This window comes from Nuphar pumila, chromosome 7 (genome assembly GCF_984573655.1).
Source record: "Nuphar pumila chromosome 7, dmNupPumi1.hap1.1, whole genome shotgun sequence".
Lineage (NCBI taxonomy): Eukaryota > Viridiplantae > Streptophyta > Magnoliopsida > Nymphaeales > Nymphaeaceae > Nuphar > Nuphar pumila.
In genome coordinates this window covers 126504588-126523966 of record NC_143255.1, presented here as the reverse complement: position 1 = coordinate 126523966, position 19379 = coordinate 126504588, and the positions used below count along the sequence as shown (strand labels likewise).

At 37.3% G+C, this 19379-nt stretch overlaps 1 protein-coding gene across 4 annotated transcripts in view; it reads right to left on the bottom strand.

Moving 5' to 3' along the window:
* Window positions 1-19379, bottom strand: part of LOC149833413 (glycosyltransferase family protein) — a 58647-nt gene that overhangs the window by 24643 nt on the left and 14625 nt on the right. For all 4 annotated transcript variants that reach the window (XR_016433168.1, XR_016433169.1, XM_090012825.1 and 1 more), the window contains exon 2: window positions 3878-3954. Coding sequence is in view for 2 of the 4 variants with exons in the window: in XM_090012825.1 (XP_089868951.1) it covers window positions 3878-3954 (77 nt within the window). In the remaining 2 variants the exon portion in view is untranslated. The remainder of the gene's footprint in view (window positions 1-3877; window positions 3955-19379) is intronic.

The window sequence follows — 19379 nt, the reverse complement described above, 5'->3', positions numbered from 1 at the left end:
TATGATTTTTACTCTTTTTTCCTCTTGTAATTTTATAAATAGTTGTATCTTGCTTAGTTTATAATTAACGAAGCTTATTCAAGGATTTGTATATGTTTCGTTCTTAGTTCTTGTTTTTGTTCTCTAACGGAACGTATTTCTCCCTCGCCTCTCTTTCACACCCGTCATCGACTTGGAGAGAACGCTTTTTCCCCCAATGTTGTGCGCCCCTCCTGCTCGTGGTGTACATCTCTCTCTAGAGTTGTGCCACATGTCCAGTTCGCCAAAATCTGTATAACCGTCCTCTGTGGGAGTTCAGGTTCTAGCAGTGATATCAGAGCATCGCTTATGGGAAATCGTGTCGACCAACCAGACTATCATGGTCAATGCAGAAAGGGCCCAAGCCATTCACAACTCCACACAACAAATATAGTTGTGACCAACAGTGATCTACATCGACCGTAGTGATCTGCATCAAAAGATCTCTCCCTTGATTGTTCCAAGAAGATCTCATTGGCATCAAGTTCTTTGATTCTTGTACTTCAAATTTGAATTTGGAATCGTTAGAATCCGACCTCTTGTGACCTTGATCCAACTTTCGAAAGTCAGGCCAAATTTTTGCATGTTCTTGAGAAGGATCGGTACAGGCATGCATCCAAGTCCAGTTTTCTAAAATTCATTTTGACAACCTTAAAAATCCTAAAAAAATCACCCTAAATAGAGTTATCTGTCCTAAACCAAACCCAATTTATAGATTGAAAAAAATCAGATCTTGATCTTTAGATATCGTTGTTTTACCGAAACCTGTCAGATCCAGCGACTGGATCCTGACGACCTGATGTTTTCTAAACTTCAAAAAATAACCTAGGCTTGATCTTAGATCCATAAATCCTGAAATTTTTACCCTAGGAACTTCCATTTATTAGCTTTCAAACCCAATTTATAGATCCCAAAAATTCATCCGGATCGCTGAGATCTGGTCCGATCTTTAGAACCTGTCAAAACCTAGAAAACTGAACTGAACCTATAATGGCCTATCCTATCCCAGAAATAAATTAGTTCTGACCTTTTAAAAACCCAAAAAAATATTTTTATATACCTAATACCCTAGACCAGACGACCAAACCTAGAACCCCCCTGAAACCCTAGCCTATCCCTCTGCACCACCTGAACTTTGGACCAGCAATAATCTGTCCTGCAGGCAAACAACAGGACACAAGCAGACAATGGATGAAGATTTGATGATGGAGATTTGATGCCTCTTCCTTTTTCAAGGCTTTATGTCCATACAAGAATACACAAAGATGTTTCATTGCGCCACATGGGGAACCCAGATTCAGGAAACCACATAGAAGTGGATTATCAGGTATATTGAAGGATTTGATTTTTGTATATCCGAGAAAATGAAAAGCATGACAACCACTTCTCTTGAGCAAGCTATTCAGCATGCTTTAGATATTGAAAAAGAACTCAATAGGGAAAAGGAAAAGCTTTTTGACACCCCTCAGCCTACTCAAACCCCAGTAGATGAAACTCAATCGAGACCTAATCCAGACATCCCTCCCTTAGAACCCATCCAAGACCTTTCTCAAGACCCAAATCCAATTCAAGAAGATTTGGATCCAAACTCTTGTCGTGAATCCAAATCTGCTATGTTGGGCCCTCCTAAACCCACTGTGGACCCTCAAACCTTAAAATGAATCTAAACCTGAGCTTCTTAAATCCAATCTCAAAACCTTCCCATATCCAATTTCCTAATCAAATCCAAACCCGTCTCAAACCCATATTATATAACCCAAGTGTACTCTAGACCTTCAACTTATTTGAACCCAATCAAATTCCTTCAAAATGGATCCATATTTTGTCTCAACCAGCCACTCTAAATCCGTTTAACTTGTTCCACTTTAGAGGCCCGTTAGATGATTTTGGTTGGTTCGGAAAGATTATTCTTGGCTTCAGTCGCATGTTGGGGTAGATCTTGCTTGGTTCATTCAGTTTATAGAGCAGCACCGAGATCTGGTTCCATATTGCGGACTGATAATCCACAAGGTAGAACGAGATTGAAAAAAGAAGAGGAAGACCGGCTGGCAGCTCAGTATCAAGAGTTCTCGGCTTGAGGGCAAGGCGAGTTTGAGAGGGGTGGTTTGTTACAAACCGCCTTGGATCCGATCCAGAGAAGCCGCCCAGCTTGGAATCCTACTTAGGTTGGGACTGTGTGTAGAGACCAGAAGAGCCTCCCAGCTTAGAGTCCCACCCAAGCTGAGACTGTGCAAGAGTCCAACCCCACTAGGACTGCGTAGATCAATCAGCTTAGAGTCCTACCCAAGCTATAACTGTACAGGTCAACTAGCCTAGAGTCCCATCTCGGCTGAAACGCCCCTTATGATTTTTACTTTTTTGTCCTCTTGTAATTCTATAAATAGTTGTATCCTGCTTAGTTTATACTTAATTAAGTTTATTTAGAGATTTCTCTAAGCTTCATTCTTGGTTCTTGTTATTGTTTTATGAGGGAATGTATTTGTCCCTCATCTCTCTTTCACGCTCGTTATCGACTCAGAGGGAATGTTTTTTCTCCCTCGCTTGTTGTCGACCCCTCATCTACCTCATGCTTCTCTGTGTAGCTGACCAGGAGAGACGACTCTCTATCTCTCCCAACGCTGCACGCCCCTCTTGCTCGTGGTGTGCATCTCTTTCTACAGTCGTGCCTCATGTCCAGCTCGCTGAAATCCTTAGAACCGTCCGTGGGAATTCGGGTTCTAACCGACAACATAAAAAATATAAAGAATTTATTGAGAATGCTTGAGAACAAGCATAAACAAACAAGAGGGAAAAGCCCCCTATTTATACAACAGAGGAGGCCATAGAGTCATTGGGACTCTCCCCAACGTCTAGAAATAGAGTCGTTGGGGGAGGTCCCAACAACTCTAATGGCAAAAGACACTAATGCCCTTATCTTTTGCTAAGGACATTAGCTAACAAAAAAGATAAAAAATATAAAAAACAAAAGACTGATGTGTCCTTAATGGGCACATCCAATTACAATTAAGAAAATGACAAAAATACCCCTAATGGTATTTACTTATTACATCAAAAGATATATATATATATATATATATATATATATATATATATATATATATATATATATATATATATATATATATATATATATATATATATATATATATATATATATATAGTTGAACAGCTTTATACTAGACCACGGCTTCTCAGTAAATGGCAAAACAACCAAATATGTTGACAACCCCTTTAATGTATTACATGTTCATAAATACCTGTATCAATTTTCAAACTCAACTACTGAAAGTTCAAAACCACAATTATGAAAAGAATATTCTCTGCATGTCATGGTTTCCCAATGACAACAGGATAGTACTCCTAAGATCATGCTACAGAATTTTCAGTATGCAAAATAAAATAATATATCAGAATAAAAAAAATCTGTAATATTATTGAGAGAATTACTATTACTTTCTTACTTAATTTCTTCAATATTTAAAGAAGACAATCTGGTAAAGAAGTTGGTGCGAGTTCAATTCATAAAGGGTTGATCGAGATACTTAAAATTTAAACGGTTCTTTTCATGAACTGCAAGTTGTTTTTTGGCTCCATATTCAAGATAGTGAAGGTTCCAACTTTGAAATTTGAATATATGCAGAAAGAAAAGCTTTCTACGAGACTTCTGTCATCATCACGATATAGTTAAACTAGACTAGAAAATCTGCATGCATTTCCTGGAGCCTCTATAGCTGTCAACCATCTGTAGCCATGGTAGTGCTACAACTGTCTTGCCTTGAAACTTTGAATTCACTAACTACCAATGACTAGATGCACCTAGAGCACAACTGCTACAGTAAAGGAACAGTCTTTCACCAACCATTATCATCTGTAAGCAGGTATCTTCCTTGAACAGTTGCTTTGCACCTTTCTTTCAGCTGAAACCCAATATCTTTCCTACATAAAAATGATACAAATTGTTACAAGAATAATACAAAATTTATGCAGCCAATTCCTTGGCAAAATATGCCAAGGAACAGAATAAGCAGATCGGCATGAAAAAAGAAATCAAGTAATCAACACCAAAGAGAATCAGTGCTTTATGAACTCCACCGTACAATCCTCAATAGATAAATCAAGCACTAATGCCATTACAACATTTATGAGTTGGTCAGGTCTCATCAACTTCAGTACAGACCAAGCATGGACCATTTCAAAAAGTCCCAACTACAGGCATATTTCATTGAAAAACATGAAGCATGGATATGAGTTTATCATCTCTTGTTTACAGAAAAACATGGTTTGAGACTAATTATTTCATTGAAAAAAAAAAGTTGATCATTTATCGCGAAGTTTTGGTGCAATATGGGCCGGCTGTTGATTTTTAGATTCTTTAGATCCTATCTAAAAATAAAATCCCCAAATTTGCATGTGTTTTCTACTAAATAAACTCTAGAAATCACATTTATATGGTTTCATTTATAAAGCATATAACAAACCAATATGGGCCATGTCCTTCCACAACCAGTTCCAATTTGATTATCAACCAGTATGGACCGCTTCAAAAAGTGATAGCTGCAGGTGTTTTTTCCTTGATCTGATTTGGTAGATGTCATTGTTATTACCTGTTCACTACAAAACAGGTTTTGGGTCGAATTGTTTCAATAGAAAAACTTTTCACTGCAAAGTTCCAATCAGGTCTGTTTGCTCAATCAGAGTGGGATTCAGATTTTTTACACAATCTGGTCAGGTTCTTATACAGCTTCAAAAAGGTAAGGTGCCAGTGAGAGTCAAGACTGATAATGACTTTTGAAACGGACGGAATATGCTTGTGACAACAATGCAGAAAGCTTTTGTTGGTAAACTTGAAATGGATTGCCTGCTTATCTGATTTCAGTTCAAAACTAGTCCCTATTTAAGCATTTGGACTTGAATTCAGTTTGAGTTTTTTATATTAGAATCCAAATCTGAAATCCACTCTAATTGTGACATAACCGATTAGTTGCATTTGATAATACCTGTATATGACCAAAATCCAACCCATTTACATCCTGTCTATACTCAAATTTGGTAGGACAAACCAAGTATGCTATATCAAGGTTGTTTGTATCGTGCCGTATCGTACGATATGGTACAATACGATACACACTCATATCGCGATACGAGTGTGTACATACCCGTATCGGGTGTATCGTACGATACACTCTTGTATCGTGTTGTATCATATGATACAAAGCGTATCTTTACATACACCTTCAGTGTACTTTTAAAAGGCAAAAAATCATTTTTTTTTTCATTTTAGGTTTTAAATGCCTTTTGAGGGCCAACTTCTCCATTTGTCTAGAGGCCATTAGAAGTGCATGTTCACTGTTTTTTCACCCAAAAAAGTGGGTTAAGATAAAAAAAATGCATTTCTACCATTTTTTTCACTCAAGAAAATGGGTTAAGGTAAAAAAATCTTTATTATGAGTAAAATTACAAAGCTAATCCAAAAAAATTTTGTCGCAAGGGGCGCTGCCCCCATACAACCCCCTGGCAACTTACCACAAAATTGGATCCGCAAAAATTAAGGATTTATATCAAGGTAGAAATCAGGCTCCACACTCCAACAAAGATGGCATCGGATGATCTGGCATAGCAATGGGGGACTTAAGTAATGAGTGAAAACTGATTGAAAATTGAGTGCAACTATTGTCATAATATTTTTGTTTATGTAGTATGAAAGTATGAGTCTTGTGCATGTTTTTAATTACAAGATATTTAATATTTTGCATTGTTCTTGTGAGATAGTTGATGTTTGATGATGTCTTATGCAACTCATAGAAACGTAAATGCTTCATATGTGTTTTTATGGTTGTATTTTGTGTAATTCATCATCATTCGATGTGATGATTTTTTAGAATTTTTACTAATTTTTTCTTATTTTTTTAGATTTTTTAAAGTTTTTTATTAAAAAAATTGATATGTTTACCATACAAAACGATACAATGTTACTATTAGCCGGACCGATACGGATAACAATACTCTACTTACAACCTTGCTCTATATACATATATAAACCCACCCATGTCACATGGACAATAAACTTACATGTGTATCCCATGTCAACACAAAACAACACTCAAACACACCAAGACACTTCATGGTAACAATCAAACGAGTGTTGGACACAGTCTAACATTGTGTCATTAACTTTATCTATCTCTTCTTATGATCTTGATTACTTTTGTTACACTTGAATTTTTTTTCTTTTAAAATTTGTCATTAATTGCATTACATTTCAATTTCAACTTAGTTTTATTATTTGATGTTTTTAATTATAGTGATTTAGAATTGTTGTTTAAGAGTTTTCACTTGAGATGATATGTTTTATAGATTTTGGTTAAGAAAATAAGAATACATATATATATATATATATACACACATACACATCATTGACACCGATATCGATGATATTTTGAAAATATGAGAAATTCTGAAATTTTAAGATAGCCAATAATATCAGAAAAATCTCACTATATTTTTAAAATATTGTGACATTATCACGATATTTTTACAAAAAAAATCTAAAAAAACTTATTTTATATATTTTAAACAGATTTTTTTTTGCTTCTTTTGTATTTTAAAAACTTTTAAAACTTGTTTCTTTTATATTTTTGTAAGAAAAACAATAGACAACTTATTTTTTCTTACTATTATTTATATTTTTTCAATTCTTTAAGCTTATGAGATTTGTCAGTTTTTTTAAAATATCTCTAAGAAAAAACCTCACCAGAAAATTACCTTAAACGATATAGGTGACTATGATAATATATACATACATATATATAAGGTTAATATTTGGTGCTACTAAAGGCATGGAATTATCAAGTATAAATCACCTTACTTTCATATGTTTTAGATTTTTTTGTATATTGGACCTTATGGATGTGATCTAGAAGGTTTGTTTAGTAGAAAATGGGTTTTGAAACATGCCATTGTGACATGAAAACAGGTTGTTTAAGGGCTTAAAAACAACCCAAAATGCATTAAAATTTCACGACTCAAAAATCATATTTTTAGATACCAACAGGGGCTCCGACCATCTGGTAGGAGCAGTTTGTACAAGTCACCATGTAATGGGACGTTGCAAGTTCGAACCCACTGGTATACAGGTGGTTGAATAACTGCCTGGTAGTTTAAACAGGCCGGTTTTGGTTGGCTTAAAGGTCGTTTGTAAAAGGGGGGGGCCCTAATTCTGCCAATTCTGTTATGAAAAAAAAATCATATTTTTAGATCAAAATGACACGAGGTTTGATCCTTAGCAAAAAACCATGTTGAACACATCTATGTGGTCAAATTGAGTTGACAAAGCTTGACGGCCAGAGACGAAGGGTTGTACCATGAAGGGAAAAGCCATGCAACAGGGCGGGTGGTGTGCAATGACAGCAGCAGAAGGATCCTGCCAGTGGGAGAAGGTTCGATCAGAAGGAATTTGCCTCCACCGGAAACCTCGAAATAAGTCTGAAAAGAGGACGTGGAGGAAAAAACACGTCCAGGAAGCTGAAATACTGAACCGCTGGGAAAACCAGGATTCCAACGAGGCCAGCGTTTTCTGACCGAAGGGGGAGGATGAGTCCCATCATTTCCCACTCATGGCCGTTAACCACGAGGTGAGGACTGATTGGGGGAGAATGGGCGGTTGCTTTGGGCGTGAAGGCAATGATGAGGGGGTCTTTGAGATAGATCCTAAAAAAGGGAAAAAAGAAAGAATTTTTTGGGGAGGCATGAACCAAGGGAGAAAGGCCAAAAAGAAAGGGCTCTTCTTTTTTGAAAAAGGTTTATTGATGGTTGAGAGCAATGTTATATGTTTCATACTGTATTTACGATACGTATTGTTACTATGAGGAATATCGATACAATACACACTCGTAAAGTGATACGAGTGTGTATCGTATTTGTATTGTGGCGACTTGAATAAGGAGCACCAGAGCCGAGGCAGACGAGAGAGAGAGAGGTCGGCGGAGAGAGAACTCGTTAATTTTGATTAGGGCTAATCTCTATGTTAAATAGAGAGAGGCCAATGTAAAAAATTTACATACAAGTCCCTTATTAAACAAGAAATATCAAATAACCTACAGTTTAAGAAAACTTAAACTTAAAACCTCTTAATCACAACACTCCCCTTCAAGCTGAAGCATAGATATCAATCATGCTCAGCTTGTCACAGCATTTTGAGAAATTTGGTCTAGCAAGAGGCTTTGTAAACATATCTGCAACTTGGTCCTCCGACTTTAGATATTTGGTAGTGATATGACCAGCTTGAACCATATCTCTTACATAGTGGCAATCAACCTCAATATCTTTGTCCTCTCATGAAAGACAGGATTGTTCGCTATATATGTGGCAGCCTTATTATCACACATCATGGTCATAGGAGAGAAAACCTTCACTTGAAGATCATGTAGAACAGTACGAACCCACATTAATTCAGCAGTTGTTTGGGCCATAGCCCTATATTCTGATTCTGCACTCGACCTAGAAACCACATTTTGCTTCTTACTTCTCCATAAAATTAAGTTATCTCCCAAAAACACACAAAATCCTGTAGTAGATTTTCTATCCACTACAGATCCTGCATAGTCAGCATCAGAGTAAGCCACTATCTCCAGAGTTCCACATTTCTTGAATAATAACCCTTTTCCAGGAGAAGATTTTAAATACCTGAGAATCATTATAGCTGCATTTCAGTGTACCTCAGTTGGTTTGTCCATAAATTGGCTAACTTTGCTTACTACTAAAGTAATATCAGGCCTGGTCACAGTTACATATAGTAGCTTTCCTACTAGTGAGCGATAGCTTTTGCTATCAACTGGTTTCGACCCTTCTTCAAACAAGTGAACTTTATGATCCACGGGAATATTAGCTGGTTAAGCTCCCAACATTCCAGTTTCCTTTAATAAGTCAAGAACATACTTCCGTTGAGACAAAACCATCCCTTCACGGCTCCTTGCAACTTCTATACCCAGAAAATATCTTAGTGAACCAAGGTCTTTTGTAACAAAGTGTTTTTGAAGATGAGCCTTTGTGGCTTTAATATCTTTCACATCATCTCCTGTAAGAATGATGTCATCCACATATACCACCATAACAACTATGCCTAAGTTAGTTTTCTTGATAAATAGTGTATAATCTGCCGCTGACCTATTAAAACCAAAGTGTGACATCACTTCAAACAACTTTTGAAACCATGCACGCGGACTTTGTTTCAAGCCATAAATCGCCTTTCTCAATTTACACACCTTCTGACACGCCCCCTTAACCTCGAATCCTGGAGGTTGTTGCATGTAAACTATTTCAGATAGATCCCCATATAGAAATGCATTTTTCACATCTAATTGAGACAAGCTCCAACCATGATGAACAGCTACTGAGAGAACAAGACGAATGGTGCCCATCCGTGCAACAGGAGAAAAAGTTTCAAAGAAATCAATACCATAAGTCTGAGTATACCCTTTTGCTACTAATCTGGCCTTGTACATTTCAATAGAACCATCCGATTTGTACTTTATTGTATATACCCATTTGCATCCAACAATGTCAGCATCCACTGGGGAATCAACTAAATCCCATGTATGCTGAGACAATAAAGCATCCATTTCTTCTTGCATAGCCAACTTCCACCTGTTATCTAGCTCTGCCTGTTGATAGTTCAGAGAAATAGTTTCAGCAGGTAAGGCTAAAATAAAAGTTTTCTTCTGATTTTCAATTCTGACATCGGAGACAAAATGAGATATGGGATATAAGGTACATTGTCGTGTCCCCTTTCGTAGAGGGATTGGCCTATTATCATCATCATGAAGATCACTATTGTCAGTAGTACTTACCTCAGGAGAAGAAGAAGATGAAGGCACTGGAGGAGGTGGAGCTCTACGCACATATACCAATGGAGGATCATTAAATCGTGAAGAGGATAAAGTTTCGTTCGGTAATGAGGGCACAGACTCTAAAGGAAAATGAGGTATAGGTAATGGAAAAGACTCAGCTGGATCAACTTGCATCGGGGAACTGGTACTAGAGTAATATGGAATGGATTCCAAGAAAGATACATCCGCACTGACATACTCTCGGCGAGAAATTGGATCATAACATCGATATCCCTTTTGATTTTTTGGATAACCTATAAATATGCATTTTGTAGCTTGAGCAGCTAATTTATCACGATCAAGGCCAAGTTTGTGTACAAAACAAACACATCCAAATATTTTTTGGTGAGAAAGAGGAGTAGGGCATTAGGTTTTAGGATATGTAATGGAATTTGATCACCCACAGAAGATGAAGGCATGTGGTTGATCAGATAACAAGCAGTGATAATCGCATCACCCCAATATAACACAGGAACGTTGGATTGTATCATAAGGGTTCGTGCGACATCAAGCAGGTGCCTGTGTTTTCGCTCAGCCACCCCATTTTGTTGAGATGAATAGGCACAGGTAGTTTGGGGTTGAATGCCATGATCTGGACTTTTGATTTAAACTCAAGAGCATTATCAATGCGAACAATCTTGACAACATATTCAAACTGAGTTTTTATTTCAAGAATTAAAGATTTGATAATAATTGGAACTTCAGATCGTTCTTTTATTAAAAACACCCACGACAACTTAAAAAAATCATCAACAATAACAAGGTAATATCGACACTGAGTCCTAGTAGGAATCTTACTAGGACCCCATACATCTGCATAAAGAAGTTCAAAAACTTTATGACTGGACTGACTCTGACTAGAAGGGAACGAACTTCGATGATGCTTGCCCAACTGACATGCTTCACATTGAAATGATGTAGTAGAAGGAATTTGAGGAAAGACATAACGAAGCTTTGACAATAAAGGATGACCAAGACGACGATGCCACTGAACAGGACTGGATGAGTGTTCTATTGCAGCATAAACATTACCCACTGGATGATGTAGGTAGTAGACTCCATTTTCTTCATAGCCTCCACCAATCTTCTTCCCCGTCAGCAAATCCTGAAAATGACAACCCATCGGATCAAATATCACTCTACAGTTTAGTTCTTTTGTAAGGCAACTAACAGAGAGTAAACTTTGAGGAAAGTTGGGAGCATGAAGAACATTTTTCAACTATAAGGTGGAGGATATAGAAATATTTCCTTGACCAACAACTGGTGAGAAACTCTCATCGGCTAATGAGACTCCTCGATGAACAATAATATCCTTTAGATCTGAAAAGACAAGCGAATTTCCACACAAATGTTTGGATGCACCAGAGTCAATAATCCACTTACTATTATTCAGATGAAGATGATTCCCTGTTGAGCAGGCAACACCGGCTACAGGAGAGGAGGAGCTCGAAGGGCGAAGAGCTATCAGCTCATCATATTCTGCTCGACTGAGGGTAATACTGTCACTTGCAGAGGTATTATCATGTGCATTTGTTGCCTCTAGTGTAGTAACATTTGCTTTTGGAGCATTTGACTTTGATGAAGAAGAGGTTGGCCGACCATGCTTATCCCAACAACGATCTTCTAAATGTCCAGATTTTCCACAAAATGTACATTGAAGTTTTCCTCTGCCTCCCATACCTCTGCCACGACCTCGTCCTCTGATATTCTGAATATTTCCACGCCCATAACTAGATGAGACAGCTAGAGCAGATGACTGGGACACAGGGTGAGATTATGGAAGAGAGATCGCAAGTCTACTCAGATGATTGTATGCATCAGCAAGAGTAGGTACATTTGATCCAGTCAACATTTGGACTTTTGCAACAGAGAATTCTGAAGATAAACCTATAAGAAACCGAGCAACCATAGTTTGTTCTTGATGATCCTTTTGCTTCGAACAACAAAGAGGTCTGTTAGCATTGAGTCTTTCAAACGCAGCTTGGACGGAGGCATAGTACTGGGCCAAGGTCTGATCTCCCTGCTGCAAATTATATATCTCCTGTTCAACTTGCAGGATACGACTCACATTAGTCTCTTGTGAGTACGTATCTCGAAGATTGTCCCACATCTGTTTGGCTGTATTATAATAAATTAGATCATCTGCAATATGGGGTTCGACACTATTCATGATCCATGACATAACGATGTCATTATCTTCATCCCAAGTAACGTATTTTCTCACCTTTTCATTAGGTTCATTTTCCAACACAATATGTTTTCTACGATGTCCAGATACCGACATCATAAAAGTTCTGGACCACCTGGCATAGTTAGTTTCATTTAATCTCACAGAAGAACCATACGAGAAGGGATTTGCAAAAGCCTTATACTCCCCAATATATTCATTTTTGGAATCACATTTCGAAGTTTCACCCATACTGAATATTTGATGCTATTGCAGCTGCCAAAACAAAATCCAAACTTGAACAGTGTGTTTTATAATCACACGTCAGCCAAGTCCACGACTACACAAAGGTTGCCACACCATAAATAAATTCACGACAGGCTACAATTGACACAGAAAGCAGCGTGTTTCACAATCACGCATCAGCCAATACCACAACCGCACCTGACTATTCAACCCACGTCAGACACAATGGGAAAAACAACTCAGAAATATAGATCTGAGAAAGCTAGAACAGCGTCCAACATGACAACTTGTTCATGGTCTGATTTTAGCACCTGCACTCAACACATAAATCCCACGACAGCCAAAAAAAATTCCACAAAACAGGGAATCACGCCTGCTGCTTCCACGACAAAAAAATAATATTAGCATGCTGCTTCCACGGCACACAGGTTACGCCTGCTAAAAAAAAAACTTCCACGAAAACAGGAATCACGACTGTTGTTTCCACAACACAGAAATTAACAAAAAACTGATTAACAGGTTGCTTCCATGGCACAGAAATCACACCTGAAAAAAAAACCTTCCACGAAACAGAAAATCACGTCTGTTGTTCCGTAACTCCCAACTGCAATCGATCTGTAGATTTGATTACAGATATGTGTCATGACATTAGTCAGACATCAGATCTGTGATCAGATCTATGCAATTAGATAAAAAAAAATAACCACACCTGTTTACGATTTGGTGTAGAACGATCACGTTTTCAGGCTCCCAAGATCCACTGCTCTGATACCATTTGGCGACTTGAATAAGGAGCACCAGAGCCGAGGCAGACGAGAGGAGATGAGAGAGAGAGAGAGAGAGATTGGCTGAGAGAGAACTCGTTAATTTTGATTAGGGCTAATCTCTATGTTAAATAGAGAGAGGCCAATGTAAAAAATTTACATACAAGTCCCTCATTAAACAAGAAATATCAAATAACCTACAGTTTAAGAAAACTTAAACTTAAAACCTCTTAATCTCAACATGTATCATATGTATCATATTTATATGTATCATATTTGTACCGTACAGTACCGTATCGTACGATAGAGAGTTGATGCACTTAAAAAGGGGTTGAATCATAATTTTATAGTTTTGGGCTTTAAAGACATCTTGAGGGCCGAATCCCTCGTTTGTATAGAAGCCATTAGAGAGGTATTCACGCACCTTATAACTCGTGAGAGTGATTTGGGGAACGATTCGTACGCAAGGGAGAGGGCATTTGTGGTTTGCTAAAGTAAAAGTGCATTTTCACCATTTTTTCACTCAAGTGGGTCAGTGTTATTAAAAACGCGCCTTGAGGCGCAAAAGGTATGCCTCGCCTTGAGGCGAGGCCCTCTACGCCTCAAGGCGCCAGCCTGAGGCGTGAAAAAAGAAGAAGAAGAAAAAGAAGAAACATTTATATGTTATATTTAATTAGTTTTTAAATCTCATATATTCTAACTTTTATACCTTAATCTCATATTTTTTACTACTTGTTTGAGAATTTTTATTGCTTATCGGTTGTTGCTTTATAGGATATTATATTTTTCAATTATATAATTAGTTTTCCAGTTATGTAATCAGTTTTTTAGTTACTTTTATATGTTAATCTCATATTTTTTAGTACTTATTTGGGATTTTCTATTTCTTATTGGTTGTTACTTCATCAATAAAGCATTTTTTATTTATATTTTTAGATAATTTTTTATAATTTTTTTAAAGTTTTAAAAAAAAAATTGAGGCTTACGCTTTACGCCTCGCCTCAGTTTTTGGTGGAGCGCATCGCTACGCCTCAACGCTTTTCACAACACTGAAGTGAGTTAAGGTAAAAAATCTTTATTATAAATAAAATTACAAAGCAACCCTCTAAAAGAATTTTGCCTGGCACTGCCCCCTGCAACCCCCCGCCAACTTACCGCGAAGTTGGACCCGCAAAAATTAGAGATTTATATAAAGGTAGAAATCAGGCTTCACGCTCCTCCAACAAAAATAGCATCAGATGATCCAGCATGGCAATGGGGCACTCAAGTAATGGGCGGAAACCGATTGAAAATCAAGTGCAACTATTGTCATAATATTTTTGTTTATATAATATGAAAGAATGAGCCTTGTGCAGAGTTACCAGTCAAGGAAGCGGGAGCGGGAAGCGATACGGGAAGTGGGAGCGGGAAGCGAGGCACTTTAAAAAATTTAGGAAGCGGGGAAGCGTGGGACCGCTTAGAAGAAAATTCCGAACCGTCTCGGAAACGACCTAGGAAGCGAACCGGAAGCGAGGGGAAGCGAAAAAAAATGAAAAAAATGGGGAAGCGAGGGGGAAGCGTGGGGGAAACGTGGGGGAAGCGTGGGGGAAGCGCGCTTCCCATAAAAGGGAAGCGTGCTTCCCAAAAAAGGGGGACGCTTCCCCTCACGCTTCGGAAGCGCGACGTTTCGCGCTTCGGGGAAGCGCGCTTCCCCTTTTGCCTAGGCGCTTCCGGTAACTCTGGCCTTGTGGCATGTTCTTAGTTGCAAGATATTTAATATTTTACATTGTTCTTATAAGAAAGTTGATATTTGATGATGTCTTATGCAGCTCACAGAGCCATAAATGTTTTATATGTGATTTTATGACTGGATTTTGTGTGATTCATCATTGTTTAATGTGTTATTATTTTTTGCTTAAGCATGTGTTCAACTTTTGTTGATTTTGGATATGCATATAGTGTGAGATACATACTATTGATTTTTTTTTATAGCCTTGCATGCTGAATATATATATATATATATATATATATATATATATATTGCCCTAGTCGACCTTGATATATGATGATTTTTTTTTATGTTCTGAAAAAAATTTATTGTTTGGATCAGATTTGCCGATTTTAGCATATAAGCAAACCTGATTGGATCTGCCAATATACTGTGTTTGTGCAGTCTGATCGAATCTGCCGATATGTGTTTGATGCAGTCTGATCAAATCTGCCGATATGTTTTTGTGAGCAGTCTTAACAGATCTGCCGATATATTTTTGTGAGCAGTCTTAACAGATCTGCCACTGGGTGGCGTGTGTGCAATCTGATCAGATTTGCCACTATATTGAGTATATGCAATCTTATCAGATTTGCACTATATTGCGTGTGTACAATCTGATCAAATCTGGCACTGGGTTGCGTGTGTGTAATTTGATCAGATCTGCACTGTAATATCGCATATTTTCACACTTAGTTAAATTTGAGATTTTTTAAAATTTGGCCAAGTATAGAAGAAAAATCGGTAGTTTCTCAATTTTTGGCCGATGCTTTTGAGTCTGGGCTTGGCCCAGGTCTCATTGTCAAGGCCTAAACGAGCCACTTAAAACGTGAGAAAAAGTTTTATTTTTTACTTTTAAATTTAAGCGAAATTCGGGTTATTTTCGGATGAATTTCAGAGGCGAAATTCAAGTTATATATCGTTGGATGCGTCTCGAAATTCTGAATGTAACAATATTTTATTTTCCTTGATTCGAGTTACGGCTGACCCGAAAATCGTGTTTATTTGGAAAATGAGTAGTTTGTCGGTTCTGATTCGGATTTGGATCAGACCGGATCTGATGGATTTGATCCAAATTAATATGGATCTAGACTCTATCAAAGACCCATATTAATCTGGTATTGATCCATCTCAAGACCCATTTGGATTTTTGGAGATGGATTTAGATCTTGGATCCAGATCCAAATTCATGCCCAACCATTTTTCCAACTTTAAATTCATTGGATACCTTTAAATTGAAGTTAATTAATGTCAAGAAGTCTTCCAAGTTAATATGTCAACTTTTGAAAGCTTTTGGATATTTATTTATTATTTAATGTTTAATAATTAATTAATTTTATTTAATTCTGAAATTTTATTTTGATATTTGTTTAAGACTCTTAGTAGAGTCCTTAAACACTTCTGAAGATCTAAGAGGGTTTTAGAAAGTCCATTTAAAATGAAACTTTGAAAAGTCAACACTTTAGAGTTTTAAAAGTTTCGGAATTTCAGTGGGTGAGAGAGTCCCATATGGGGCTGCACTATCTTCTCTGACTCATCTAGAAGGGGCTGGAAAAGGGGGGGCGGCATCACCCCCTACTTCTCTATATATAGTACAAAAAAAATGTCAACTCAGTAGAGAGAAAGAAAGAGAGAAAAAGAGGGAGAGAGAAAAATAAAGGAGAAGAGAGAAAGAGGAAGAAGGGTCTTTCTTCTTTAATCATCCAACGTTTCCACCATCAAATTCATATTCTTTTTCGATCTACAAGTATAGTACGGGTTTTTTCTCTTGATTCAAGTGAGAAATTGAATATAGATTGGATTTCCATACAATATTTTGGTGGAAATCCATGAAAAAAAAGTAAATCTAGATGTTTACTCTAAAATACGGATCCTCTTTCATGGATGTATTCTCTTTATTTTATTATATTCATCTTTTCAAAAACAAAATACTGTATATACTTATTTCTATGGTAAAACAGAATTTTGATTCATGATAGAAGTGCTTATTTAGAGCTTGTCCTTTGATGAATATCGATTTTTCATGGATAGTCTATGATATGGATCGTTAGATGCAATGTAAGCATGTGATAGAATATTTTCTGCGCATGCATTCTTCATTAAAAGTCTGTATAATGGTGGTTTATTAGTTTATGAATTTATGCAAATCTGAATGTGCACGTATTCTTGATTTTGAATAAGTATCTAAATGTATACATGTGGTATGGGTTTGTATGTGTATGTAAACTGAATAGAACCATGTTTACTTAAGAGGTGAAAATTTCATATACATTGCAGCCTAAATCTGAACACGCATACGCATGCATATCCGATGTAAAATTTTCTTTTATAGAAACAAAATTTTCTGAGTTTTGACTGGCTCGATAGAGGCAAATCTAGGCCCTGCCAGGCCCAGTAGGCTGGTGCAGGCAAGGCAGACCCTGCCAGGCCAGCCAATGGGCCGACAAACGTTTAAAAAAAATGTTTTAATATTTTTGGGTGGGCTGGCTGTCAGACCAGCCAAATCCTGTCAGGCTTGCCTAACTTGCCAGGCCCTATGGGTGGCTCGGTTGGGGTCTGGTCGGCAGACCAGCCGAACTCAGTTTGGTTGGTCGGGCCAGGCCAGACCTGGCCTTATGCTAGCTGGGCAGCCCCTTTATAAAAAAAAAAAAAAAAAATTGTTTTTTTATAGCTGGGTTGGCTGGTAGCCCAGCCGAACTGAGTTTGGCTGGCCTGCCCGGCTTCGCCAGGATCTACTCGGGTCAGACCTGGCCGGTTGAGCTCAGCTGGGTTTGAGCTGAACCCCAGCCGACCCAGTTGGCTGGGTGCAAATGGTTGAAACGGAGTTTTTTTTTGTAATGGATTCGAAATATGGAAACTTTTCTCATGTTTTTGTGATTTGCATACTTATGAACCGGTATGTTTTAAAAGTTTCAATGTGAAATGCTCATCAGTTTATGAGGATGTAGTGTCCAGACAATGGGCATAGTCGATATTGTGTGCATAAAATTTCAGATTTGCTATTCGAAATTTGATTTCTGATGCATGCAAAAGAATAAGATTCCACATGCTTCCACTTAGTCCGTCATGCTTAATCCAAGTGTTAATGCACGGTTGTTTTCATGTATATGTGTAATTGATATGATTTTGCATTTAAATAATTGCATGAGTGTTCACATGTTTAATTGAAATGATTCATTAATGAAAGCATGCACTTAACATGAATTTGTGAACTCATGCATATGCATATGAATATTGTTGTTTCATGCACATTTCTATATTGTCATATATGATTGTGCATTGATAGAGCATGTGAAATAAATGCATAGTGGCATGTTATTCATGGTTTTTGCATAAGAATGCATTGATGGTCAAAATGAATCATCGTAGGTCGTGTGAGCCTTGAGCATGTGTTGCTCTTTGTTTTAGTTGTTCTATGCATTGCAAAAATCAAATGTGATATTGTTGTTTTAATTGCATTGTTCTATGTTGCCACGGGCTGTACTCCCGTGAATAGCTTTGCATGTTGATTTGCGAGCTTGTGTTATTAATTTTGCATGTTGAATTGCAAATTAAAAGAGATGAATTAAAAACAAGATAAAAGAAATTAAAAAAACAGTGTAATTTACGTTTTCTTGATGTCTCTTCTACAGTATGAAAATTTTGAACATTGCGGTTTTGGAGAACCGTGAGGATACTAAAACTCTGCGTGCGTTGTTGTGCCCCTGAACCCGATATTAAAGTTATTCTCCTGACCACGGTTTTAGAGAGAATCTGTCACTTTACTTGGGAGTGGTGTGTAGACACATTTGTTGTTTTGGTATACCAAGAAAGTGTCATTATGGTTGTGAAATGAAATGGGGATCTTCAAAACACGAGCTTAGATTAACAAGGGCAAGTGTCAAGAATGACACTAAAGCATAACCCTTAAAAAGGGTATAACTGGAAACAAAATAAAAATAAAAATGTATTCTTTATTGATATGAAAAACCAATTGCTTAAGAAGCATTGGAATAAAATACAAGAGGGGTTGCACCCCTTTATATACACAGCTGAAAGAGGACTCAATAGAGTTGTTGGGCACAGTCCAACAGCTCTATTTAGAGCTGTTGGAATGTGGACTGTGTCAGTCCAACAGCTCTATTGCTAGTCAAGTCTGGACAGGACTTGACTAGCAACAGTCATTCTAGTTCAAACTGAACTAGATGACATAAAGACAAAAAATAAAGGAAAAAAATTACAGAAATGAAAAATGTATTTATATATATATAATAATATAATATTATTATATATACATATATGTACAGTTTTACATTTTAACACTCCCCCTCAAACTTACGGTACAATGAGCGAAAGTTTGTCTAAAAGAAAGTGAAATCGGGGAGCAGCGAGAGGCTTTGTAAAGAAGTCTGTTAACTGATATTCTGAAGTGACATATGGCAGATCAATTATCCCGTGTAGATATTCCTCTCTGACGTAGTGACAATCCATTTCGATGTGTTTGGTGCGTTCGTGGAATGCTCTATTACTGGCAATGTAGATCGCACTTTTGTTGTCACAACACATTTGTGAAG